The 26028-nt window shown below is 53.2% G+C and overlaps 9 protein-coding genes across 9 annotated transcripts; 4 read left to right on the top strand and 5 right to left on the bottom strand.

The window, feature by feature from the left end:
- Positions 1-325: 325 nt before the first annotated feature.
- BO86DRAFT_394713 (uncharacterized protein) lies at positions 326-4337 on the bottom strand (the record flags this gene model as incomplete). The annotated part of the gene is made up of 10 exons (XM_025673246.1): positions 326-414; positions 470-548; positions 608-783; positions 893-988; positions 1048-1205; positions 2586-2820; positions 2911-3095; positions 3153-3341; positions 4009-4166; positions 4275-4337. The coding sequence occupies 10 exons, from the start codon at positions 4335-4337 to the stop codon at positions 326-328; spliced, it is 1428 nt and encodes a 475-aa protein (XP_025532814.1).
- A 239-nt stretch (positions 4338-4576) lies between these two features.
- Positions 4577-5568, top strand: BO86DRAFT_394712 (uncharacterized protein; the record flags this gene model as incomplete). Its single annotated transcript, XM_025673245.1, has 3 exons — positions 4577-4611; positions 4668-5064; positions 5149-5568. 3 exons carry the CDS (start codon positions 4577-4579, stop codon positions 5566-5568), a joined length of 852 nt encoding a protein of 283 aa, XP_025532813.1.
- A 1194-nt stretch (positions 5569-6762) lies between these two features.
- On the top strand, positions 6763-7929 carry BO86DRAFT_444721 (phosphatidylserine decarboxylase; the record flags this gene model as incomplete). Its single annotated transcript, XM_025676401.1, has 3 exons — positions 6763-6984; positions 7014-7133; positions 7192-7929. The coding sequence occupies 3 exons, from the start codon at positions 6763-6765 to the stop codon at positions 7927-7929; spliced, it is 1080 nt and encodes a 359-aa protein (XP_025532812.1).
- A 148-nt stretch (positions 7930-8077) lies between these two features.
- BO86DRAFT_452588 (acetyl-CoA synthetase-like protein) lies at positions 8078-11853 on the bottom strand (the record flags this gene model as incomplete). Its single annotated transcript, XM_025676937.1, has 2 exons — positions 8078-11557; positions 11614-11853. The coding sequence occupies 2 exons, from the start codon at positions 11851-11853 to the stop codon at positions 8078-8080; spliced, it is 3720 nt and encodes a 1239-aa protein (XP_025532811.1).
- A 954-nt stretch (positions 11854-12807) lies between these two features.
- On the top strand, positions 12808-14122 carry BO86DRAFT_394709 (uncharacterized protein; the record flags this gene model as incomplete). Its single annotated transcript, XM_025673244.1, has 4 exons — positions 12808-12896; positions 12957-13858; positions 13914-14030; positions 14094-14122. The coding sequence occupies 4 exons, from the start codon at positions 12808-12810 to the stop codon at positions 14120-14122; spliced, it is 1137 nt and encodes a 378-aa protein (XP_025532810.1).
- Positions 14123-14440: 318 nt separating this feature from the next.
- Positions 14441-15515, bottom strand: BO86DRAFT_428752 (alcohol dehydrogenase; the record flags this gene model as incomplete). The annotated part of the gene is made up of 2 exons (XM_025675614.1): positions 14441-15080; positions 15181-15515. 2 exons carry the CDS (start codon positions 15513-15515, stop codon positions 14441-14443), a joined length of 975 nt encoding a protein of 324 aa, XP_025532809.1.
- Positions 15516-16036: 521 nt separating this feature from the next.
- Positions 16037-17954, bottom strand: BO86DRAFT_74101 (MFS general substrate transporter). Its single transcript, XM_025677623.1, has 5 exons — positions 17525-17954; positions 17442-17470; positions 16969-17375; positions 16488-16908; positions 16037-16431 (listed from the first exon to the last, which is right to left on the bottom strand). Exons 1-5 carry the CDS (start codon positions 17793-17795, stop codon positions 16069-16071), a joined length of 1491 nt encoding a protein of 496 aa, XP_025532808.1. The 5' UTR covers positions 17796-17954; the 3' UTR covers positions 16037-16068.
- Positions 17955-18791: 837 nt separating this feature from the next.
- Positions 18792-20685, top strand: BO86DRAFT_452586 (MFS general substrate transporter; the record flags this gene model as incomplete). Its single annotated transcript, XM_025676936.1, has 6 exons — positions 18792-19062; positions 19129-19286; positions 19349-19545; positions 19600-19752; positions 19811-20090; positions 20146-20685. Exons 1-6 carry the CDS (start codon positions 18939-18941, stop codon positions 20683-20685), a joined length of 1452 nt encoding a protein of 483 aa, XP_025532807.1. The 5' UTR covers positions 18792-18938.
- Positions 20686-22686: 2001 nt separating this feature from the next.
- On the bottom strand, positions 22687-24911 carry BO86DRAFT_384914 (phosphatidyl synthase). Its single transcript, XM_025670990.1, has one exon. It carries the CDS (start codon positions 24412-24414, stop codon positions 23002-23004), a length of 1413 nt encoding a protein of 470 aa, XP_025532806.1. The 5' UTR covers positions 24415-24911; the 3' UTR covers positions 22687-23001.
- Positions 24912-26028: the final 1117 nt, after the last annotated feature.

Here is a 26028-nt window from a genome sequence, read left to right as displayed (position 1 = left end):
GATATTCTTGACTTCGACGGCCATGGCAGATGCATCGTTCGCAGGATTAGAGATCAACCAAGCTTGAATCTTCAAGATAACTCAACAGGTATACATCAAGGAGAGTCACAACCAGTCACCAAGCACTCTGAAGCGAGGGACGCATAGCTTAGAGACACAATGTCAGATAGAGAGTGTTATGCCGTGGACAATCATCCCACAAGCTCGCGATCTGCATAATTGCACTATCTGCCCACGATGCTATGCTTGACGAGAACCGTATCTCATCCTGGGCTGCCATGACTGACATTCATCCACGTACCGGACAGAGGACTTACCTTCCCATCTAGTCGAAAGAGTCGTAGTACTTCACAGTGAATCCGCCATCATTGCCCTGGGTCACAGTAGCATAGAACTTGCCCGCCCTCGCCACCGCTGAAGTCAATGACAGCACCATCTCTCTCCACAGCAGACCGGTCGACAATCTCACCAGGCACCGGCTGGCTCTCCGCAACGAAGAATCTCATCTTAGGAGTGGCTTGAATCCTCTGATCATTCTTCGGAGCAACCTTGTCGTAGAGAAGAGCCCATCAGCCGCAAGACAATGAACTGCTGGACGTGTCCTTACCGATCCGACTGGAGAAACTTGTCCTCTGTGATTGACCTTCGCAAGACCAACAAGATAAGTGTTGTTGGGCATACTAAAGTCTTTGCCTGTTTTGAACTCGTACGAACCCTTCGTCGCAGATGGGTCGATCTCTTGGATGGTTGGGAATGATTCGATATTCTGCATCTCAAAAGTGCCTCTTTGTGCAGCGAGGGAAGTTAGTCTTTTTTCTTTTCTTTTTTGCTCCCTGATGCCGTTTAACTTCTTAGTGTGAGATATCTATGCACCGGTACTAAGGTAACATACTCCCGGGTACGCCTTCAGAGCCCAGTCGGCCGAGCAGGCTCATGCCACTGAAAACTACTACGCCTGGCGCGGGCGAAGTAGGCACAGTTCCCACCCCTGCACAGCTTCTTGTCAGCTCAGACATACACCTCGAAGAGGCACAGGTGGCAACTTACAGGCATAGAAGTCGTCGCCAGTGTTAACTTCGAAACTTCCATGGAAGGGGATGAACATGGTGTACCAGACATTCAGCCACGGTTCCTGGTCACCAGTAAATTCTGGGGTGTCCATCATGATTGCATAGTTCGTGTTGGCCCCACGCCGGTTTTCCACGCTGATAGTGTAACGATTCATCTTGTCAGTGTCCAATACAACCGACGTACTAAGTAGCTTATCAAGAGAGAGAAGAGAAGATGTTAGTTGAGATTGTGAGGCTACGGGTGAATGGTAGGTATTTAAACCTTCTCGAGTTGAACCAGGCTTGGGAGCTACCAGACAGCTTTGATAGGGCACCATGTGTTCATTACTTTTAAGCTCGGGTCTCTGTTACGGTCTGAATCTCATCTTATCTTTCTGTTCGTTGTTCCTTTTCGATTTCATTGACAAGGCATGATGTGCAGAAGGTCTCTCGGGTCGAAGCAGATACTAGCTTCAGTATACATTGGGGGCAACACAATGAAGAGGCAATCTGAATTCAAGGGTTGTAAGGGGCTATAAGGGCATTCGAATAAGATTGCAGAGAATATAAATGAAACGTTACAGGATATAGATCCGATTGTACAGTACGACACATACATTTACCATTGGACACCTCAGTGCAACATAATCACATTTCCGATTGGAGTTCCTTTTCCAACCGCAATCCCAGCCAAGGGAAACAATTCCGTATCTTGTCTGCCCCTCACCAGACCAGTTTGGAGCAGTGGCTCGGAAGCATCAGCTGGATGGGCAGCATCAGATCTACGGTATACAATGCGCATCCTTGCCAGTTCACTTACTCATGCTCCCAAAGATCATCCTTTTTGCTCAGGCATTCGGCTAGTCCCTGACATTGTGAGCTCGATCTTGCAGAAATAAAGTATGAGATCCAACGCCACCTTCTCTAACCTGGTCTCATTACATGTGCAATATATTCCAGCTCGTAGCTGAAGACGTTCTGCGCATGCCGTGCATAACGCCGAAAACCGGAGGGCCCGTGACTCCTGCTAACTGACCCATTAGTCACAGCGGAAGCTAAATTGTGGGCCCGGCTCTGGCATCATCTATTCTTCCAATCGCATTTTACTCAAACAAAATACTCAAACAAGAGATTTCGATCGCTTCAGATGCTGAGCTTGGATCATCTTCACAACCTGCATACTCATTATGGATTTTACTGTATCGACTGGCCAAACTAGATACCCACGATGTTACTTCTCAATCCCAGATTGCGCTTCCACCAGGTCCGTGCTGGATTTGTGTTTATAGGAGATTGTCCGCTGAGAAACATTTAATCATGCTAGGTATCTAATTACTCAATGCTACCTAATTTATACTATCAGTAGAAGACTAACCAGCCTAAAGCTACAGTAGCACACACAAATGCTGCTTTCATCGTCTCCCCTTCCGACTCTCCACCTGTTCTAATAGTTCTTCATAAAGTATACAATCCTCGCATTCCATTCCGAGAGATGCTCCATCTCTATTCTGCCCATCATCTCCATATTGCACCGACAGACCTTCGATTTTTGCAATCTCCTGGCTCGGGACATGTTCATGACCTTGAAACCCCATTCCCCCCAGCGGGCTGAACTGATGCAGTTGAATCTCTTCCGGAACTTTGGCAGTAGTCGGCTCGCGAGGACGATATTTCACTTTCAATTCCATGAACTGAGCGGCCCAGATCTTCTCCTCCGGGTCGTCACCTGTCGATCTTCCTGTCTCGGTGCCCATGTGCAGTTCCTGGTCACCTGCATCGGATAAGCCGGTCAGTGCAGCCACCGTGGGATCTAGAGTTGGTCCAGGAATTCCCGTTAATACATGAGGCGAATGCGACCAACCGGCCTCTATACGAGTTCTGTTGATGTACTGAAGCCCCGTCAACAACCATATCTGGGGTTGACGAGCAGTGCCAAGTATGGCGCGGCTGAGGTGGTGCATAGTGCGCGAGACCGTCAATTGCGTAGCGAGCCATCGCTTTGCCTCTGTGGACGGTAGGATTACTTGTTCGAGGAACAAATCTGGGCTAGTCGGATTGAGAATCTCAGTACACAGAGGGATTGTCCGGTGGGTAGTGTCTCACTTTTGAATCGTCACTCGTCGGCTCTGCTGTCCTTTGAGTCGGACCTTAACATTGCCGTCTTCGTCGGTTTCCTGAAGGCTGATGTCAAGGCAGTTCGCGCCCGCAAGCCATTCATGCGAAGCACTCAGATTTAAGGTGCATTTGGTCTCATCACCAGAGCTGCTTATCCATGGCGACAGACTCGCGTCCCTATCGCGAATTAGCTCTGTGCTTGACTGGATTCAGTATCAACCCCAAAAGACTTAGCCACCCACTTTATTGGACATTGGTATATCTTTCGTGAATCACCCACGGGATTGGCGGGGTCGAGACAAAGACTACCGAGAGGCAGTTTCCCCGGTCTCAGTCCCCTGCTGTAGACCAAGAACGGCCGTCCTCGATCATGTTCGTTCATTCTGTACGGCCAGAGACTTCATATAAAGTTCTTCTAATGATTTGCATGTGGTAGACGACAAGGTCGCCGTTTTTTATCCTTCCCCGCAGGACCATCGCTGCAGCCATTGATGTCGCCCAAATCATTGAGATGAACCCCTCTTTTGGGCGCCCGAACAAATCACTGATCATCTCGATACTGCATGACTAGCCGGGATTTGGTGTTCGGGATCACTTGATTGGCTACGGCTTGATAGAGCACAAGAATGTTGTTATCGGCATCGATAGCTTTAAAGCAATTGCTTCTGGCAACCGTATCTCATACATCTGTCAAGGCAACATGATGTAATTTGCTCTTCGACTGCAGGAAATCTCACTGGCTTCACATTCGAACACTTAAAACCAATTACTGGATTATCTTATCGACTCTCACATATCGATCCCATCGTTTCGGTACATCCTCGCAAATCTCCGAGAGCTCTACACCTCGGCGAAGTCACTCTCCTCAAACACCGCCATAGTCGTCAAGTTCACAAGCGGAATGATTCGCGAAGCAAACTCAGCATGACGAGGGATTACATTCTTATAGAAGTCGCGGTCCTGCAGAGAGCCAAACTCGACGATGAAGACATGGCTGTTATCCTACAACAGTTATCAGTACCCGTGCGAATCCGACGCTGGACACTCTGGCACCATACTGAAGACACTTCTGAGGTACATTCCACCCCGCCTCGTATACTCCTAATATACAATCTCCCCGATTGATCCTTGCACTTCTGAGGACGGGTCATGAACTCTTGAAGAATCTGACATGTGTTAGAAGAGGTCACGGGTGGGTCCATAGAAGTCTTACGGCTTGCCGACGGACGCGGATACGGTGGTTGCTTCAGTGTTTGCGCCCCTCCTTTTTGAGGAGCGTGAGGCGCGACGGGATGGAAAGCTGGGATGGGTGGTGGAGAGGGTTTACTGAGGATTGGGTTTGGGAGGAGAGCGGAAGGGCGTGTGCATTATCCGCCATCGGTGAAATCTCGACCGCAGCGTCTATCTGCGAAATGCTCCGGCTGATTACTGGTCCTTTGGACGAAACGTAAGCCGTCAGACGGAGAACGAAATCCGTACGAAAAACAGCTCACGTCGCGATAGCTACTCACTCAGCCCGAAGATCACACGCGCGGACAATGCGGATACCGTCTTGACGGCCTCGGTAGCGCTATCGGCGTTGCGTTCTACGACCGGATCCCAAGTGTCATCCGACTCCCGTCCTCTGGCTCGGGTGGTCCCGTGGCCGTGCATATCTACTACCTCCAGTACGGCCCCTCATTCCCACTGTACGAAGACTCTTGCCAAACCTAATGGGCGAGCAGTATCCATCACCACGGTCCGAACATCCTCCTCCATCGTCCGTTCATCGCACGACAAGCAACCTCCCCCACAGACCGATGATCAACGAGGTGCGGGCTGCACGCATCTCGACGAAAGCACCCGCTTCGCCGAGGCGTTGACGGCGACATTGAAAGAGGTGGAAAGGCATGTTTCCCTGGTAAGCTGACGGCCCTGCCCGGTCCTTCAGTCCTGTCCAGTCCCACCCACATCAAGAAAGGATAGCTGATGCAATGCTCGCGAGAGAACCGCCACCATCTCCCATCATCCACCCCTGCCTCACCGCAGGCCTCATCCACCTGTGCGTCTGGACCCTCCCGAGTCCCGGCGGGACGCCCCGAGCAAAGAACGACTTCCTGTGCATCACATCATGCATGGCCTCGACCAGATGAGTACTGCGTTGGTGTGGGCGCTCCGCGCGATCCAGTTACTGAAGTTAGTCGCGCGGCGTTGGTTACCACCGACAGAGTCTGCGGGGTTGATGGCCAATGAGTTGTCATATCTGTCGAGAGGGGATGGGGCTGAGGAAGTGGTTCCTGTACTGCCGGGGTTGCCGGACGTGGTGGGTTGTGATCCCTGGGCTCAGTCCTTGTGGTCCGAGGGGGGGTGGGTCCAGTCGGGCCTGTTGTTCGATCTAGGCCTTCTGCACTACTGCTTCATGTGATTCATATATTCCAGGGCATTGCGCATTGGCCATTGACCATTGTGCCTATCGATCTCTGGAGTGCAGGAACTGTAGCACGAAAAGTTCCTGCCTGTAGAACCGAGCGGTGATGGTGTATATGAAACGGGAGCCACTGCGGCATCAAAAATGCTGCTGAGCCAATAAGCTGCCGTCACTTCCGCTTCGTGTGTTCCCTCCGACAACATCGCATCGGGAGATCATCTTGCATCTTCCGTCCCAGGAACCAGCGATCTAGGTGGCAGTGTGGGCGGTAAATAGCCTATGTCAAAATCCAGTACAGAGCCTGTGGCCTGCTGCCATCGAGATAGACGACTACTTCGGAACAGGAAGCATCATGGGCGCCAACCGATAACTACAACTATCAAACATCGAAACTCGGCACAGCCCTGTGGAGTGGTCAACGTGGCGAGCTCTGCAGGGCTGGATATCGGCCTATCAAAAGGGTTATAGCACTGGGAGAGTCCCCGAAGAAAGAAGGAGGAGATGCTGGGGTCGCACATTCGGAAGGGAACCGGGTGCTTTTAAAGAACGCGCAGGACTAGCGAATCTACCTTCACTGGCCGGCTATCGAAGACATCCTTAAGATAGAATTGTTTCGGTAAAGAACGGGAGCATCAGTGTAATCTTTGTTTGCAGATTATTGCACAGTCCACAGAACGACAACAGAAACACTATTGACAGTGTGATGAATCAAATCGGGAGCAACCCGCAGTGCGAACAACATCTCGGCTCCTTCGGATGGAAGTCCTGGAACGTCACAATTACAGTTTTCTAGAATCCCGGCCCCAAACCAGATAAAGTAGGACCCACTTGGATACAAGCTTTCAGGGGGGATAATGTGCGCTTCGCCTTGGGGAACTCACATGTGAAACCCCCAAGATAATCTCATCCTAGGTCCCGGGCTCAGATACAACAACATGAATCATAGACAGCACAGAATTAGAGTATATCTAGGGACATTTGTGTCTGATGCAGTGTACGTAAAGACATAAAAGCTTGTCTCTCTCAAGTGTGCAACAGGTTTCAATCCAGTCCGTTTACATCATCTTCCTCAACCCCAATCGCTCTCCAACCCAACCTCCCACCAGCTGACAACCTCCACCCATCCCCATCCCATTCTCACACCACCATCCCTCACAACACAACACCCCCATCACATCTACCCCCGCAAAAATGACCATCTCAACCACCACCACCACCACCTATCACCCAGTCGGACCCCTCGTCCGCGACCTCCGGGACTACATCCACCGGCACCCGGACCGCACGACCGCCTTCCACACGGCGATCAACACCGCGCTGTACCCGCACAACGGGGGCGCGCACGAGATGGCGCGCGAGGGCATCCGGTTACTGGACGACTTCCTCTGTTTCGCCGATGCACTGCTGCGGTGGGTGCCGCGGTGACGACGACGGGCGACGAGCTGCTCAACAAGATCGTCGTCTTCTACTGGGTGCTCGACCAGCCCGCGCTGCGCGGGTGGCAGACGCCCTTCCAGCCCGCCGCCGCCGCCGCCGACCTCACCTGGCTCAGCTACTGGCTCGTCTGCTTCGCCCGCCAGCAGGGCCAGTTCCTCCACTCCCGGGAGTCGGCGGTGGAAGGATATTGATGCCGCACGGCCGGTGGCGGCGCCTGATGAGGGGGCGGTTGTGGTGTGCGCGGCGGATGCGGTGGTGCAGGGGTGGTCCGCCCTGACTCGGGCGGGGGAGGTGCTGGTGCCTTCGGCGATCATGGCAACGGTCAACTGTAAGTTGGTGGTTTGGCCGATCGATCGGCTGTTGCAGGGGGTGCCCAGGGCGAGGGCGAGGGAGGTGTTCCGCGGCGGCAGCCTTGTGCATGCGTGTCTCGGGCCGGCGGATTATCATCGGCAGCATGCCCCCGTCGCGGGGCGGATTGTTCAGACCAGAAATATCCAGGATCAGGTGTATTTGCGGATCGCGAAGAAGAAGGAAGGGCGAGGCCTGCGGCCGGATCGCGGGCTGCGGAGGGATGCGAAGGAGGAGGTCCGGCGCGACAGGATGCCGTGTAAGGACCCGCGGATTCTGGATGCCCCGGATAATGCGGGCTGTCAATGGTGTCAGACGCGTGGGGTGATTGTCATTCAGACGGAAGAGTTTGGTCGGGTGGCGGTTGTGCTGATCGGGATGGCGCAGATCTCATCGGTGGTGATGACGGTGCATGAGGGCCAGTGGGTGAGGAAAGGAGATGAGATCTCGTATTTCCAGTTCGGGGGTTCGGACGTGGTCATGGTCTTTGAGGACCCCGTTCGCTTCAGGGAGGATTTGCTGCCGGGGGTTTCTCGTCTCAACGTTCGAGAGGAGTTGGCGATCTTCAAATGACCTTACGCCATGGCTTTTTTTTTTTTCTTTTTTTTTTCCAGGAACTACACTGCTGCTATAGACGGTAGAATCATTCCATGTGCACTAGGCAATACACATGGCTCAATATTTCAAATTTGTATATACGCAGCTCTATTCTAATCAGAGTTCATGCAGAAAGAAGCCCCCCCACAGTCTTCTCAACATCCTCAATCATCTCCTCCTTTGAGCAACTGGAGTCTAGCACAATCACATCGCTTTCCCATGGACCCGGGCTCTCCAATGTGCTAAGCTGGGACTCCACCATTGTAGCTTGCATGTAGTGTGCTTCTACCGCCGAACGAGCGGCTACTCGCTCCTTGAGTTGTTCCCCGTCACGGATCGAGAGAAGCACGAACGTGACATTGACAGGAAAATCCAATAATTCCGAAAGGCGGCGCAGCTCATCGCGGTAAGCCGTGCGTAACGCAGAACAGGTCACTGCCACGGCCGGCCCGGTCGAGTGCTGCAACCGATCCATGACTGCACCGCGAATATGTGCCAGCCAATCCCACCTATCCCGATCCTCCAAAGGAGTTCCGTTTGCCATCTTGGCACGTGCCGCTGGGGAATGCAGGTCGTCGCCCTCGATAACAGGAATATTGAACCGTTGCGCCAAGGCCTGGGCGGCAGTGCTCTTGCCGCAGCCACAAGGCCCAGTCAGGACGATAACCTCCCGAGGTGCCTCTGGAGCCGACTTCGCCCATTGGGTACGGAAATATGACAGAAATCGATCAACCAGCTCTAGTGTCAGTCCTCCGGCCTGACGCAAAGCTGGAGCAGCCGCTTGGGCTTGCTTGGTGTCGTAGAGAAGAATGCGGCTAGGCGTGTCCTTGTCGTACTTGCCGGCGAAAAACTCGACCAACTTGATGGGTGGATTGACTTTGGGATCTGGGTTAGACTGCCGAAGACGACGAACCCAGTCGCGGGGAGACAGTGTTTCAAACTTCACCCCAGCCTGTCGGAGGAGTGGAAGGAGGTCCTTTCCCCAGTGGTTGAGGTTCGGATTAGTGACATTGAGCACATCACCTGCAACCGGCGCAAGAGTCAAGTCAATAACACTTGCTGCCAAGACATCCACAGGTGTCCACGAGAGAACATCATCCAGTTGTGGAAGCGCTCCGATCGTTTCCGCACTTTGGAAAATCATGGGGATGGCTTCCGTGGCATTCCAGATACCATGAACAGAATCCGCGATGATTTGTCCCGATCGCAAAACGCGAGCCGTCATCCCCGTCGAGTGAGCGGCACGGTTGACGATATGCTCCGTGACGAGCTTAGACTGGGCGTATCCCATTCTCTGTGCGTAAGAGAGCGATTCAGGCAAGGCTTCTGGAACCCAATTGCCCGGAGTTCGGGCCACAGTGCTTACGGATGAGCAGAATGAGAAGCGCGCCGGTTTGGGGCTGCGCACATTGAGGCAGAGATCCAGTAGATGCCGAGTCCCTGCTATGCAGCTCGCCTCGAAGCTTTCCAGGGACCAGTTGAAATTGACAGACCATGCGCAATGCATGACAGCCGTTACTGATTGCACCAGCTGCTCATAAGTCGCTCCATCAAGACCTAGAGTTGGGTCTGAGAGATTCGAAGGCAAAGCCACTATCTTGTGCTCGGCGGCATGGGCTTGGGTGAGAGACAGTCCCCGCGCTCGTAATGACTGGCGAACTCGCTTCAGGGCTGAGTAGCGAGATTCGGCACGGACTAAGCAATAGATAGTGTGGACATTCTCGCGTTCGGCTAGCTGAGCAACAACATGCGCGCCCAGCGAGCCTGTGGCCCCTGTCACAACAACACGTTCAGCGTCGTCTTCCCGCGAAACAGGAATGTGAACCTTGAAGTCGGTGCTGTATTTCTCGATTAGGCTTTGCATGCGTTCTTCTACTGGAATCTCAGCCTTGGGCTCTTGGCCCAGACGCAACCGGGTGATTTCATCAGCCATGGCCTTCAGTGAAGGATTCTCAAACACAAAGTTTTGGGATAATTTCTGTTGTCCGAGATCGAGCGTTCTCATGATAGCGCTGCGCAGTCGGATGGACTGCAAACTGTCAACGCCTAAGCTGAACAGGTCTGTTTGATCTTCAAGTATGGAAGAATCAATAGACGGCGCGACTGTGAGTAGCTGTGCCCGAAGGAATGCGAGAAGATCAGCCCCTTCAAGAACTCGATCTCCGGTTGCATCGTCGATATCGTAAATCTCGTCGATCAGATCCTGGTAATCACGGTAAAAGGCCGAGCGAATGACTGTGCCCTTGTCCGTTTTTCGAAATACTGCGTCTGGCGACAGCACCTTTATCAACTCCCGCGAGATGTAGGCGTAGGCCGGTGATTCTGCATTACACCGCTCAATCGCAGGGTACACGGCATCGATGAGCTCCTCTGCGGTTTTGCAGGGTGAACTTTTAGCGGGTATCAAGAATAGACCCAGACGAGGCTTGTTTGCTCCAAAGGCAATGGCCTCAGCCACGTTGGGGTCATTGCGGGCAACCCCCTCGATCACAAGGGGATTGGCCTTTTCGCCGTTCTCCAGCACCAGTGTGTCGTCCAGACGGGCGTAATACCTCCAGGCGTTAGAAGTTGTTGGATGTTTCTCGAAGAGGTCTTTCGTGGCATACGAGTTGTCCGGTCGGTTGCTGGCTACTTTAGACGGCCAGCCTTCCAGGACACAAAGTTCGTAAATGCCAGGCATTTGCTCCTCCCAACGAATATATGGCAATAAGGTCGGACCAGGCCGGACAAAGTCCCAGTCCAGGTCATCACGTTCGCGGAAGGAGGTCATCAATTGGCCCGTCTCGGTGGTACCGTAATGGGACACGAGGCGGACTCCATTCTGCACCAGCTTGTCACCGATAGGCTTCGGACAAGCCGAGCCGCCAAACATCACCAGCTCTAACCGAGCCATTACATGAAGACCCTCGGGTGACTCTGATAACAACTTCAGCGCATATGGAACGGCATAAAGAACTTGGATTTCTTGGTGCTCTTGGAGGGTCGTGAGAAGATGAGTGGCGGTCAAGGGAAGCTCAGCGTTGTAAAGATATATGAGCTTCTGTGAGTGCACTGCGCGGAACAAGCAACTGATTCCATGAGCGTGGAAGAGGGGCAGAGTGATGAACCCGCACAAGCCGAAGTTATTGGCGTAGTTCTTGAGAGCCCCGGCATGCGTCTGGTAGATGGGCTTGGGATGTCCTGTTGAGCCACTGGAGTGGATGATCCAACAAATGTGCTTTTTTTCGATCTGCCCATCCAATTGAGCTGGTGCTAGCGTCACAGTGGATGTGGCAGTATCGTCATAGTCTCCACGTCCCAGTAATGGCTGGAGGCGAATGCCCGTTCTCTGTGCCACTTTATCACCTATGGCGAGGAAGGTGGTGTGGGCGACAAGATATGAAGCCTTGGTGGTCTCAGCGAGGCTGATGTAGGCATCTTCGGCAATGCGAGTGGATAGCAGAAGCACCGTATGTCCTAGTCTTGAAATAGCGAGCAGCGTGATCAAGTACTCAAAGTCCGAGGGGCCCAGCAAGCCGACCACCTGGACCGGGTCCTCGGATGAACGTCGTTGGGGGATTGACTTGGCATAATGAACTGCCGCTGCTTCGACAAAGGTGTTAAGCTAATGAAGATGGTGTTAGCGATCGAAGATGCTACCCGTGGGTTGACGTGTCTCACCTGTTGGGGGCTGTAGTAGACGTAGTTAGTGCCAGATGACGGATAGGCGACGATTGGCTCATGCCCAAGACGTCCTTTCGCTCTTGTTTGAAGAAGATGGTTTATTGTGTCAAAGTCCTCTTCCAGGCTATCTAGCTCATTGACAGAGGTGGCTGGCGAGGCAACGCTCACGGGAGTCAGACTGGTTGGAGGCGAAGGAGATGGGGTTGGCACCACAGACTGTAATACTGCAGATGCCATGATGAGTGCTTGGTTTGCAACAGAAGCGACAGGAATGGAATGAGGCAAGAGGTACGTTTATTCTTCTATCTTATGCCATTGTCCAGGCACCTGGATGGCCGCAGGACTTCGGCCGGATTCTGTCGGTCGGCCATTTTCCGGACGGATTGCATCAGAGGATCAATTCGGAGATGTACCCCGCGATTGAAGCACCCAAGGCTGGGGTGGAGACATTGCAGTCATGAGATGTGAGCAAGTGGATTCGAAAGATGAGGGGTTGGAGGAAACCAACAACCGAGGCGTGGGGAAATCCGCTCTTTTTCCGCCACGGCTTCCGCAAAGCGCCGCCGCGCTGCTGCCGCTGCCGCTCTCTTCCTGACCTGCTAAGTCACATGGTCTCTATACATCAGCGCGAGTGGTTTATGCATAGTTATGTCCCTGCTCAGTCATTATATACTCGTTACACAACTTTCTACAAGCACAGAATAAGCAAGATGGCCAAGCGATGCGACGTTTGGAATCCCATGTACTCTCGGTTCAATTATTTATAATTCACTCAAAGCAGGTGCTTCTTACATCTTACTCTAACTGAGCATCTACACGCTTTGTGACTTCCGTGGGTAGTGAACACTAATTTTCTAATCCGTACGAAAATATATGATGTTGAGAATAACTAATGTATAAGAGCATACTGATGCAGATGACCCCATCTTCCAGGACCTACCAAAAAAAACTATGCTAGACTGTGGATTTCATTTTGGTCCGAGAAAGGCATTATCAATGCCAGCCTTAAACCTGAAAGGTCAGGCATCGCTACTGCCGTTTATGTCGAGACGAGTCGAGTCTAGTTACTCATTCGTAGATGAATCGGTACTCTTACCCTTTGCCTGTTCTATCATGGGACCTTATGTATCCGCAGCACCTTAAGCAAGTGATATGTATACTCAGCAGGGCTGAGTAGTACTCTGTGATAAGATGTCTTACGATGAAGAGCCCTTCGATGACTACTACGACGAGCCGTGTTTCGATGACCATTACTACGATGAGCCAGATTGCGGCGACCCGTACTATGACTAGGATGAGCCATATTCTAGTGATCCTTACCACCATGGGCCAAATGACAGTGACCCTTACTGTGACAACTGTGACGGGCCATATCGCGATGACGAGCACTACGACGACCCAGACTGTGATGACCCCTACTACGAAGAACCAGCTTATGATCCGTCCAACTACGAACCACCCTATGAAGAAGGATACTATGATCGACCGCCCTCTACAGATCAGTACTGCCATGAGCCGTACTCTGATGACCGGTACCTCGATGAGCCATCTTTCGATTATCAATTGTCAGGAGAGCCACCCTTCGATTGGCAACACTCAGATCAACCTCTCTTCGACGACGAAGACCTCCATGGCGAAGACTTCGATGGTCCCCCTTATGATAATCAATATTACGACGAACCTCCGTTTAATGGGTCATTCTCAGCTGGGCTGCCGCCCCGCCGCCAAAGCTACGCTCCTGCCTCTTCCACTAGCTCAAGGAGTCACCAGCCGCCTGTGAATGTCAGACGTGTAAGTCAGGTGACTGTCAACATTCAGCATTTCCACAACCTGTCTGTTCACGTCCACCCCTTCGCAAACACGACCTTCTCTACCAGAACACAGGACTCTGAAAATCAGCACTCCAGGAATCAACAACCCAAGAATCAGCGCCCGAAGAACAACCACAGGGGTCAGTTCTCTCGTGAGCAGTACCGCAAGAAGCGACAACCCCCCAGGCAGCCCGCCCAGAAACTGCTCTGCGACTCACAGTCGGTTGGGAAAAAGTCCTCTGACAATATGTCTTCTGACAGCATGCCCTCGGACGAAATCACCACCGACAAAATGTCCTCATACGAGAAGTCATCCACGGAAGCAGCTTCTCATAACAAGGCCACCGAAAAGCAAGCCTCGGACCCCTCTTCTGCTTCTACCCATCCTTCTCCCTCCGACCCATCTCCAACGACTCTCCAGTCCAGTCGAGGTAATCCCTTGATCAAAGTCTCGTGCCCATCACCCTATAGTAACACAGCAAGCAGACTCCGTCTCCCAGTTCCGCACTGACATTCTCGACTGGTCTCTGCGCAACAAACTCTCGTCCGAGACTTTCGCCGGTTGTGCAAAATCCTTCATGAAGTCGACAGCCCTGAAACCAAGTCACTGCCGAAAAGAGAGGATATCTTCAGGGAGAACGAGAATAAAAGACTGAGATCGGACAGTCGGGGCAGCCAGTCCTCTGCTGAGCTGAAGTGATTGCACAAGAAAAAGGGGGATCCGCATGTGATATTGCCCAGGCACACCGGCATATGAGGATGACAGAATTTGATTAAGCATCTTTTATGTACCATCGCACAAACAAGAAATTCGGTTAGCTTAATAGGTTGAGAAGACTATGCTATCCAAACAAGCTAGTCTTCGACTTTCGAACCACACACATAAGAACAGCCTTCCGAGCAAAGCTCCCAACCCATCTCACTTAGAACCAACATGAAATCATACGTATCTATCAGAGACCCCTCTATCGAGTACAGTACACCATAACTCAACCATACAACCACCCCCAAAATCACACATTAAACTTCACCAAATTCTCCTCCGCCGCCTCCACCGCCGCCCGACGCACCGCATCCTCCCCAACCTCCCCAAAGATATCACACCCCCACCGAGCCGGGAAATTGAATCTCTTCCCTCGTTCGAGCCCATCCAACCGCCGCATCACCCCCTCCCCCAGTTTCCTAACCTGCAGATTCGCCTGAATCCGTGCGGGCGTCACGCTCTTCGACAACACGACCGTCCCGCGCTGCACGCCCCAGCTCAGCAGCACCGGGCCCGCATCCAACCCGACCTCTTCCGCGACCGCCTGCACGACCGCGTCGTCGACGGCGCGCGGCTCGCCGCTCTGGTTGTTGCCCAGCGGCGAGTACGCCTCGACCAGGATGCCGTTGCGCCGGCAGAACTGCAGCAGCTCGGGCTGCTGGAGGTAGGGGTGCGCCTCGATCTGGTTCACCGCCGGCACCACGTCTACCTTGCTCAGAAGGTCGGCGAGCCGGGCGGCCGTGAAGTTCGACACGCCGATCGCCCGGACCTTCCCGGTCGCGAGCAGCTTCTCCATTGCTTTGTAGGTGGTCACCGGGTCGGCGTCCGGGGCGAGCTCGAAGACCCCGGAGCTGTCGAGCGGGAACCATTTATTGCTGGGTTTGAAGGCCCTACACCATACATCATACCAGGTCTGTGTTAGTGGCGTGTCGTGCTGGGTGGGGAGTAGTGAGGGGGTGACAAGCGGGGGGCGAGGGGCGAGGGGCGTACACAGGCCAATGCATCAGGTACAGATCCAGATACTCGACGCCCAGATCCTGCAGGGTCTGGTCGAGCGCGGGCTCGACGTCCTCCGGCGCGTGCTTGGTGTTCCACAGTTTGCCGGTTATGAAGATCTCCTCGCGCGGTACGCCGGCCGCGCGCATGCCCGCGCCCACTTCCGTCTCGTTGCGGTAGATCGCCGCGCAGTCGATGTGGCGGTACCCCTCGCGCAGGGCGACCTCGACGGCGTGCTCGACTTCGAGCGGCTTGGCTTGCCAGGTCCCGAAGCCCACGGCGGGGATCCGGGCGCCCGTGTTCAGGGTGAAGTGCGTGGGGAGGGACATGGTGACTGGGTGGTTGTGGGTGAGTGTTTGTGGGGGATCGAAGGGCAGGGTGATGGGTTGCCTGGCAATATAACTTGTTTGTCTGTCTCTTCGCGTTGGCGGTACTATACTTACTGCGCAACCGAAAAGAGTAAGTGGGCGGTCGTCGGTCGGATTTCCGCCCCCACAGCCCTAACTGCGACGGAAAAGCGCGCAGCGGAAATCAAGGCGCCGAATGATGGCAATCCTCCACCCCCACTGCCCACTCCTCCCCGCTCTCATGTTCAGACTACGGCAGCCAGCCTCCGCGTTCGATCTTCGGTTCAGTACCAAAGACTTGATTTGGCAGTCGAAACAATCAAGGTAAATCGCTCCGACATCAGAACAAGCAGACATCATAGTCTCTACGAAGCAAGTGTCTTCAAGTTCTGCCCATTTCGGCCACTCTCAGTCCAACTTATGGAAGTATAGTATGGCAAATCAATGATACGCTCTTTTCAATCCTATAGAGATGTCTCACTCCAAAAGATGCGAGCATTCTACCTAGGTCCATGATACCAATATGACCCTACAACTAATAAGAGTACCGAAAGTACACATTCTCCCTATCCGTCAGGTCGACCTGCTCGGCGGCATCATCCACACGCACTCCCTCAGCAGCCACGACTGCATCCCTCCGCTGATTGAGCCACGCCATGTAAGCCGCAACGACAAGCAAGAGGACAATCTCCACGCAGTACGCCACCAGCATCGTCACAATCCCCGACGTATATGTCGGCGCCTCACTACTCTTGAAGCTGAACGGACCCACAATGTTGCCCACGCAGTAAGCGATGAAGAAGACGGCGTTGGTCGTCGACCGTTTCGTTGCGCCCGCCGTATTGGCCGTGATGAGCGACATGATCATCGCGAACGAGGCGGTGTATGTACTCGTTAACTGAGTATCGCATTAGCATTGTTCCTGCAGTATGGAATGACAGTACCATAGCTCACCCAGTAGCACACCAGCAACGCCATGGAATGCGCTCGGGATATTGTATGCAACCCCACAGCCCCTGCCACGGCCGGACACACGTAGAGACAGGCCACGATGCAGCGTTTCTGGCCGGGCAGCCAGCGCTGGAGATACATCGCGGAGACGTTCGAGACCAGGATGACCATCCCGTACGGGATCTGGAAGAGAGTCGTCACGAGGTTCGAGTACCCGAATCCCTCGATGATCAGGCTGCCGAAGTTGCTGGCGGCCCCGTTCACGATCTGCGTGCACACACCGCAGAAGAAGAAGAGCCATGTCTTGGGGTCCGTGAGTGCTTCCTGGATATGAGACCGTTTGATCTCGTGGACAGGTTCCCCAGAATGAGCGGGATCAAGGCGTCTGACAGCAACTTTTCTTTCTTCTTCGCTCAACCAGGAACTAAGGAGAGACGGGTGAGCGTAAAGGGAAACCGAGTATAGGTGTGAGGCACAGACTCACGCATTATACGGCCCATCTGCCAGCGTGAACATCATGAAGGCTCCCCATCCCACCGAAACAGCCCCAAGAATAATGAACTGATACTGCCACGAGGCAAGGGAACCGTGGATATGGCCGATCAGGAAAGCCAACAGACCACCAAAGGAGTTGGCAACTCCCAGGAACGTCGACCACCACCCGATTCTAATGGGTTGCTCTTCGACTGTATACCAAGTAGCCGTGATCAGGAGGTAAGCAGGGGTGGAACACGACTCCAAGCCTCCTAGCAGGAACCGCAGGGCCAGGAAGCTCTGGAACCCATGGCATGCTGCGAGGGCCATTGTTATCCCACCCCAAACAATCATATTGGCCGCAAGCCATTTCGGCACCGAAAGCTTCTGCATCACCAGACTCGAGGGATATTCAAACTGGGTTTCCATCATGTCAGGAACGTAGCCATATGCTTAGCTCAAGCCTTGGGATGGATCACGTACCGCTAGATACCCGAAGTAAAACATACTTGCTGTCATGATACCAGTCAGATGGAATGAAGTGGTTGAATAGGAGATCAACTTACCTAGCCAGCTATACTCATCTCCCTTTAAGTGCAGATCCTCCTTTAAACCGAAGACAGCTGCATATCCCAGCATGGCCTTGTCTATGTATGTGATAAGGTAAGTGATGCAGATGAAGGGAATCACGAAACAATCAATCTTTCGCACCACCCTCTTCCGTATCGCTGGGTCGATAGAGCTGGGGTCCCACTGCTGTCTTGATACGCCCAGTTTATCCTTCTGGATGGGCGGGCTTGCCACATCCTCGACATGGTCTGTAAGGTTCTTGGACATGCTGCCGAATTATCTTCAGTGTCGGTGTTAACTGGCAGGTTGTATAGAGAAGCAGAGTAACAAGATGCCTGCGTAAACAATGACTGTATCAACCAGGCTGACTATAAGCTCAGGAAGTATGAGATCTCAGGCAACCCAGGAGCTGCTCATGAACATAACGCACGGACCCAAAAAGACTCTTCCCCACGGGACAGGCTTCCCGCGGGGATACTGTACGATCGAAGCTCATGCCCATGCGCAAATGGAGTCACTCGAGCGAATGTTGACGAGTCGATGCGTAGTGTAGTGCCTTGGAGAAAATCTGTTGTACTCGGAGGGTCTATCTGCTCCACAAGCTGAGCCCAAGCCTAACACAGTTCACGCTTTGAAACTCAACAGAGAAAGCCAGTTTGGAGAAGAACCCGATGCGCCGGATACGTGTCGGAAACTTCGCGGAAAATGAGCGGAGATGGAGGGAGAGTGGGCGGGGCCATATCTGATCCGGTTTTCGGTGCCGGCCTTGCTTCTGTGCACTCGTGACAGTACCCTCTAGCTCGGATCGGCAGATATGATGGCATTCAGGTAGGTGATGCTCTTCGTATATCAGTAATGTGGTATTCATATGTCAATTTGTGTATAAGCACGCGTTCAACCCCCGGTGTGCAATACATCTCATAGTCTCAAATTTTGCTGGCAGTGACATATCCGCCGAGTCAACGATGAGCTCCACTGATTTTGAAACTTTCGTATTGAATGACGGCTGATATTTGTGAGGGTCTATGACCAGCGGAAAGCGGAGATGGACCGACCCCAGATGCCAGAGTCCCGCGTCTGGGGTCCCCCGCATGGGCCGCTAAGCGAATTGCGAGTCCCGCATTTCCCCGGGTTGTTGTCTGATGCGGCACTTCGCCAGAACCGGGGAAATCCATGATGTGTCCTCGTAGTACCCCAAACAAGGTATATAAGCCCTAGTCCAAGGAGTCAATTCCTGTGTATATGCCCTTCTGCTGTGATCAAGGCCGGCTTATTCTCGTCTGTATATATTCCCTTAATTGATTGACCCTGCTACTTACGTTCATTTCACTCGCCTGCTTCTTTGCATCCCCAGTCAATTCACTTGGTTTGTGGAGGCTCAGAATATCCATACCTTCTTGAAACAGCAACATGGCGGATGTCGACAAAGCATCATCGTTCCATGTAGAATCGACCACGAAACCGTACGATGACAGGGTCTCGGAGTCCTTCGAAGGACTATCGGACGAAGAGACGCAGGCATTAGAGAAGAAATGTGTGACTGCCCCAATGACTCGCCCTTCTTCTCATGCACGAGATTGACAATCTGACACCCGCACAGTGGTTCGAAAGATTGATCTCCACCTGATCTCATCACTGTTCCTGTTGTTCATCTTCAACATCCTCGACCGCTCGAACATTGCCAATGCCCGTCTCGGCGGAATGCAGGAAGACCTCCATCTGTCGGATACCCAGTATCAGACAGCGGTGGCCATTATGGTACGTCGCGCATGAATGTGTCAACATTGCATATCCAAATGCTCACGAGAGGCTCGCCATAGTTCGTCGGGTATCTGCTGGGTCAGGTCCCGAGCAACATTCTCCTCACCCGCCTGCAGCCCTCGCGGTACATCCCGACAGCAATCTTCATCTGGGGCGGCATCTCCCTCTGCACAGCTGCCACCAAGAACTTTGCCGGGATCATGTGTGTGCGAGTCTTTCTCGGGTTCGCCGAATCGCCTTTCTTCTCCGGAGCGTTGTATGTATCCTATTCAGGACAATTTGTCGAATCGTGGCTGACACCTTCGTACAGACTTCTCATCAGCTCCTGGTACAAGCCGTCGGAGATTGCCGTGCGGGTGGCGTTGGTGTATTGCGGAAACACAGTGGCCAACGGGTTTGGTGGCCTGCTTGCCGCAGGCATCATGGACGGGCTGAATGGCAAGGGTGGTCTTGCTGGCTGGAGGTGAGCTTTTTTCGGCAGGAAACACTTTCGTGCAGCGTGCTTATTGGAAAAACAATAGGTGGCTCTTCATCATCGAAGGCGCCGGCACAATGGTAGCAGGGCTACTCGCGGTGGTGCTTCTGCCCGACTTCCCGCGCTCGGGACAGCGCAAGTGGCTGAACGAGCAGGAGCAGCGGTTCGCCGAATGGCGCCTGGCGCGCGCGGCCAACGACGAGGTCGATGAGAACGGCTCCGTCAAGGACGGCTTGAGAGAGGCACTCACCGACCCGAAGGCATGGATGCTGATCTCGATCCAAATCTGCCAACTCACCTCCCAGAGCTGGACATACTTCTTCCCCGTACGTCAAGATCCAACGCCCACCCAAAACCCCTCTTACTAATAGAAAACTGCAGACCATCGTCAAGACCCTCGGGTTCGACAACACCATCACCCTCCTCATCACGGCCCCCGTGTACGTCTTCGGGTTCTTCACGGCGCTGGGAAACTCCTTGATCGCGAACCGCACCAACCACCGCGCGATCCTGATCATCTGGCCGCTGTGCGTGGACATCGTGGGCAATATCATGGTGATCTCGTCGCACGCCACGGCGGTGCGGTACGTCGGCATGTTCCTGATGTGCGCCGGGTCGTACTCGGCGTTCAACGTCGTGCAAGCGTGGATCGCGAGTACGATCCCCCGCACGCGGACCAAGCGCGCCATCGTCTACGCGTTGGTGAATCTGTTCGGCAACTCGTCCAACATCTACGGCTCCTACTTCTTCCCCACCTCGGACGGGCCCCAGTACCGGCCCGGCGGGATCACGCTGTCTTCCTTTGCCGCGGCGGGGATTGTGTTAACGTCGTTGTTGGCCGTCTACCTTCATCTCCTCAACACGAAGGCCAAGAAGGCGGAGGAGCGGGATGGTCAACAGCGCTATAGGTATATCTGGTAGACAGCCGAGACTGGCGAAAGGTGAATCGCTTTGGCATAAGCATCATGAACTTTCTTCGGGTATAGCAAGGAATAATGACATATGAACACTGCCTCTCATCTACATTTATTGCATAGTGAGCAAGCTTTCTCTTCGTTTGATGGGAGACCAATATTGAACCCTGCGCTCGAGACGGACCGGCTTCGTGGGATTATCGTAGGCATTTAGCCTTGAACATCTGTATGCGCCAGGGACGAAGAGGAGGCATTCCAATAGATTCTCCATCTTACCTTAGTTATATACGTTATTCCAATCCCATGTGAATAGTGGCTATCCCACCACCGGTAGGTGTCACCCGCATGAAGTCGGAGATGTACTGTACATGTTTGATCCGCGGGAAACTTACTTCCTTGTACCCGGGGGGACCTCTCTCAATTCCAGGAGAAGCCAGGAGCAGTAAGGTTCTCTTCGAAGGACAAAGGATTCAATCAAAAGGTCGACAAAGGTTTGCGCAGATTGACCCGAGAGCTCACCAGTATAAGCTATGCTCTTTCCATCAAACTCTCAACAACGCGATCGATGTACAGCACATACAGTACAGTACATATTTGAGCGAGAGCGAAACCCTTAATTGACACAAGCTGACAAGAAGCCGTGAAGGGAAAACAAGGACATGTAGCAACACTCACCGGGCATTGAGTGTCAAACTCCCGAGTCGGATAACTGCAGCCGGAGCCGAAGTAAACACGCCTGCGGGGTGACTCCCGGCCGGTCTCCGAGGTATCCAAATCAGGCACCACCAGATTGAGATATTCCCGAGAGCGGATTATGACTATGTACACAATTAGTCATCTTTTCAGCAGTTAGCATTAAGCTCACTGATCATCCCTTGCGCCACGATATTCCTTCCCAAGCCTCAATCCTTAACATGACAACATCCAGATAATTGTGAAGACTTACACAAGACCTCGTCTAGCAACCGATCCCCGCCACTCATCTCAACGAAATTACTCAACCAACAAAACAGACAGTTATCACCCTCCGTCCTCCAATAACAAGCAAAGCCCCACCGAAACTCCAACATGTAATCTTTTCCCGCGCGGCAAGTCTGACATTGCACTCTAGCCGAGCAGATACATACATACAGTACACGGTCAATTCGAACTCCCTCCATCCACTGGAGTACAGGGAACTACTGCCCGTACACCGTCAGGTCTCTCGCGAATGCATCGAACTTGGCCTAGAGAACAACCCCGACCCGAAACATTACCTGGCAGGATGGATATTCTCGGCGGAAGCCCCCAACCCCAAGCCCGCATATACCCGACAGTTCACCACACCCTTGCGCTTCGGGACTCACTCGGGGGAGGAGACATGCCATGCCATGCCATGCCACTAACATGCCGGATGGGGAATCCAAGTCAATCATGAGCCGGCCGGAGAGACCGCCGAAGGGATGTCTGACAACACACTAAACTAGAGCTAGTTGGTCCATGGTCCAAGTTTGTAGTCGAGTAAAACGAATTAGAACAGAGACGTGGCGTATTGATTAGGCTGCAACAACATTCCTAGTTGGTATATTGCAAAGAACAATAAAAATGAGGCGATGATACTTGATTACTGGCCCCCGGAATTGAGTTTCTGGGCTGCGACGCTCCGTCCAACCGGTTGGGTTGAAAGTTTGTCGGAGAGGATACACTACTAAGTGAATTCCCACGGAATCAGAACGTGGACGGAATAGGGAAAAGAAACCTTATGCAACGGGCGGAACGGGCGGTCTGTGTGTGTGTGTGTGTGTGTGTGTGTGTCACTGACCGCTCCCGGCTGTAATTACAGTACATCACGTCATGACTTTCTTTGTTGAAGACATATTTTGAAGAAAAGACACAAGTCTAAGAAACTCTAGATATTCCAATTACCCAATAGTGGGGAGCTGAAGTTACATGGATTTAGAAGTCAAGAGAAAAAAAAAGATACCGTTCATTGATGCATGCCTTGCATATCGCATCTTCATCATATGAGAAAAAAAAATATCAATCGCAGTCTAAATAAGAACATGACACAAACAATCACTCGAGACAAAGAATCGGTCTGCTTTCTGGTTCTTTAACTGCCCAAGACAAGCGACAACGATGGATATCAGTAGTCCAAACCCGTAAAGCCGTAACAATATGGTGGTAAGTGGGGGGGAGAAGATGAAAAATGTCTAACATCAATGGACTTGATCGGTCAAACATGGTGTATTGAGAAAATGGGGAATGAGAAGGAAGATAAAGAGAAGGAACTCGACACCGAGATGTCCAAGTCCTTATTTTTGATCGTTTATAGGCGTCCCGTTTACTCGACAGCGGAGGCGTTCTCGCTGTGGAGGACAGGGTTGACCTTGGGGTTCCACTTGAACTTGAACTCCTGGCCCAGTTCCTTGCGGACGGCGGCCTTGACAGCCTCGAGCACGTTGGGGAAGACACCGAAGTTGGCCGGGTTGTTGTCGTCGTTGTCACCGCCCTGGAAGACACCGGTGCGGACCAAGCAGGTGTTCCAGCCGTGCATGTTACCACCACAGATGTCGGAGGCCGGGTTGTCACCGACCATGTAGATGTTCTCGGGCAGCTTGTTCTCGTTGTGGATCTCCTCCATCCAGGACTTGAGAACCTCATCGGCGTAGGTGTAGGTGGCGCGCTCGGGCTTGCCGTAGACAACACGCTCGAGATCAACACCGGTGAGAGCCTTGTACTGGGCCTCGATGGAGATACGGAAAAGACCCTGGGTGAGACGGGGGGGACCCTTGTGGTCGGTGGGCATGAGCAAGTCACCCTGCGAGAAGTAGATGGGGATGCGGGAAGCGACAGGGTCCTTGGCGCGGGTCAAGAGCTTGCCGTCATCGGCGAGCAAGAGGTCCATGATGAGCTGCATGTCGGTCTGGTAGTCGCGAGAGTCGGCAAAGACCAGGATAGCGTCGAACTTGACCTGGGAGAAGTCGCGGGGCTTGGCCTCGGCCTTCTCCTCCTCGGTGAGGGTGCTCCAGGGAGAGACAGTGGGGTCCCAAGCCTGGATATCCTTGGGGTGGATGACGTTCTTGAAGCCGTAGTTCTCAGCGACCTCGCGGATCTTCTGGCCCTCACCACCGAGAACCAGGACAGTCTCGTAGTACTCAGCCAATGCCTGCATTGGGGTGTGGGACTGGATGAACTGGTCGGTGGAGATGGGGCAGTCGAGGACCTCGGTGAGCTGCGCGCAGCGCGCCTCCTCGGTCTTACCACCACCGTTGGTTAGGAGGATGTAGGGGATCTTGATGCCCAGCTCGTTGTCGCCGTTCAGCATCTTGAGGGCCTCCTTGGCCTGAGGGATAGCGTGGTTACCGTGAGCCAAGACACCGTCAATGTCGAAGGCGAAGGCCATGTTCTTGGCGGCGGCGACCTTCTCCTTGGACATGTCCTGGACCTGGGAGGCCAGGATATCGCGGGAGACATCTCTCGTGACAACGGAGGACAACCGCGAGACACGGGGAGATCTGGGAATAGGGAGGGAGGTGCCGAAGGAGTTGCGAGAGGCACGACGGTCCCGGGAAGAGGGCGCAAAGCTCAGGTTGTGCATGAACTGGGCAGCATCACTGATGGAGCTGCGGGTAGCGGGGACCTCGACAGTGTTGCCGGAGATGTCACCGGGGATGGGGAGGGAGCCGCGAGACTCGCGGTGAGTAGGGGCAGGAGCAGTCGGGTCAACCCCTTCAGCGTCTTCGATGCGAGGCATGATGGATGAGTTTTTTGACTGGTTAATAAGAGGCGAAGGAATTGAGTTTCGAGGTTGAAGAGCAAAAGAGCACCACCAGGGAGACTGAGGAGGGAGAGTTTAAAGCGTCCACCGGAGAGGTGATGGAATGATGATAAGAGACGAGGGAGATGATATCACTCCTATTATAAGATGAAAACCAGGGAACGAACTGAAGAGCTCTTCACCTGGAAGGAAGTGGTAGTGATGGAAGAAGATGAGAAGGATAGAAGGATGACAGAAGGAAAGAAGAAAAAGAGGAGGGCAGAGCTGGGATCATATATAACAAGCTTTGAAGAGCGATAGTGGCGGACCAGCCGAAGTCATTGTACTAGAAATGGGGGATGTTTCTGATGGATGGTTCAAGACTACGGACTACTACGTATGGAGTACACACCAGTGCTGGTGGTGGTGGTGCTGGGATGGTACGGGCGTACTGCAGCCGATACGTAGGAGGAATGATAGTGGAGTCGATGTTGGTGGTGCTGGTGGTGCTGGGTGGTGGTGATGGGTGCATGTTGCTGCTGGTGCTGGTGCTGCTGCTGCTGCTACTGCGGGTTACTGCTCTCCATCCGCCATCCGCAGTTGCTCGAATCCACAATCCGGGCTCCACCGGGGCGTATCATCATCCCTAGGAATTATCGTCATCACTCACACATGAATGGTGATTAGTGCTGATAGGGAGGAGCGGGGCCAGCGGAGTCGGGAAGAGATTTGCCATTGGTGAGTAGAGCAGTGGAGTCTTGGAAAGATCCATGGTAATTTTTCCACCCAAATACCACCCGGACCCTGTCTGGTACCATACCGCCCAGGGTGTCATTTCCCTGACAGGCAGGGAATCAGAAGTACCAAGGGGTACTGGGATGTACGGTACGGTATCAGGATGAGGGATTTTGCTCCACCTCATCACCGACACATCTGCAAGTCTGCAACAAGTCTGCAGTTCTTTAAGGCTATCACTGACCATCACTGCCATCACCACCACAACCACCACACCACTACTTTCGACGGGCGGGGCGGAACAAGGCTATCCTGTGGTATCACCGCCAATAACTAATTTCCACTGCAGGACGAACCCCCTAGATGCCTTAGACTATTTCAGCAAAAAAAAAAGGGGGGCAGAGGATCCTCTTTTCCGACCGGCATGAAGCCACAATGCATGGCCAGTGGACAGGAGGGGGGCAGAACGGACCCAGCAAGTGTCTTGGACTCTTGGGATGGGGACAATTGGGTCAAGGTCAATACCCTCAGCCATGGGTGAGTCTGAGATCGGTGGAGCCGATGACGATCGAGCGGGCAGCAGCGGGTCTCAAAACGCTCGCGCCGTTTCGCTCTCAATCGTGAGCCGGTGATGTCATGGGTTTTGGATTGGGATTGGTCTGAAATACGCAGTGGAGGAGGGGAGGGGGGCAGGAGGAAGAGGAGGGGATGCCCGAGGGTTTCATGACGGTTTTCACTGCAATGCCGTCATGTTGTGCCGGGTGAAGCTCGCTCCGGGAAACCAGAGAGGACAAGAAGAGCTTCGGTGGAGGAGGAGGAGGAGCTACCTAGTTAACTTACCTTACTCATAGAATCCATCCAAGCTTGCCATAAATC

Source organism: Aspergillus japonicus (assembly GCF_003184785.1).
Source record: "Aspergillus japonicus CBS 114.51 unplaced genomic scaffold BO86scaffold_2, whole genome shotgun sequence".
NCBI lineage: Eukaryota > Fungi > Ascomycota > Eurotiomycetes > Eurotiales > Aspergillaceae > Aspergillus > Aspergillus japonicus.
Note: the sequence above shows the minus strand (reverse complement) of the source record. Positions and strands in the feature narration are given on the sequence as shown.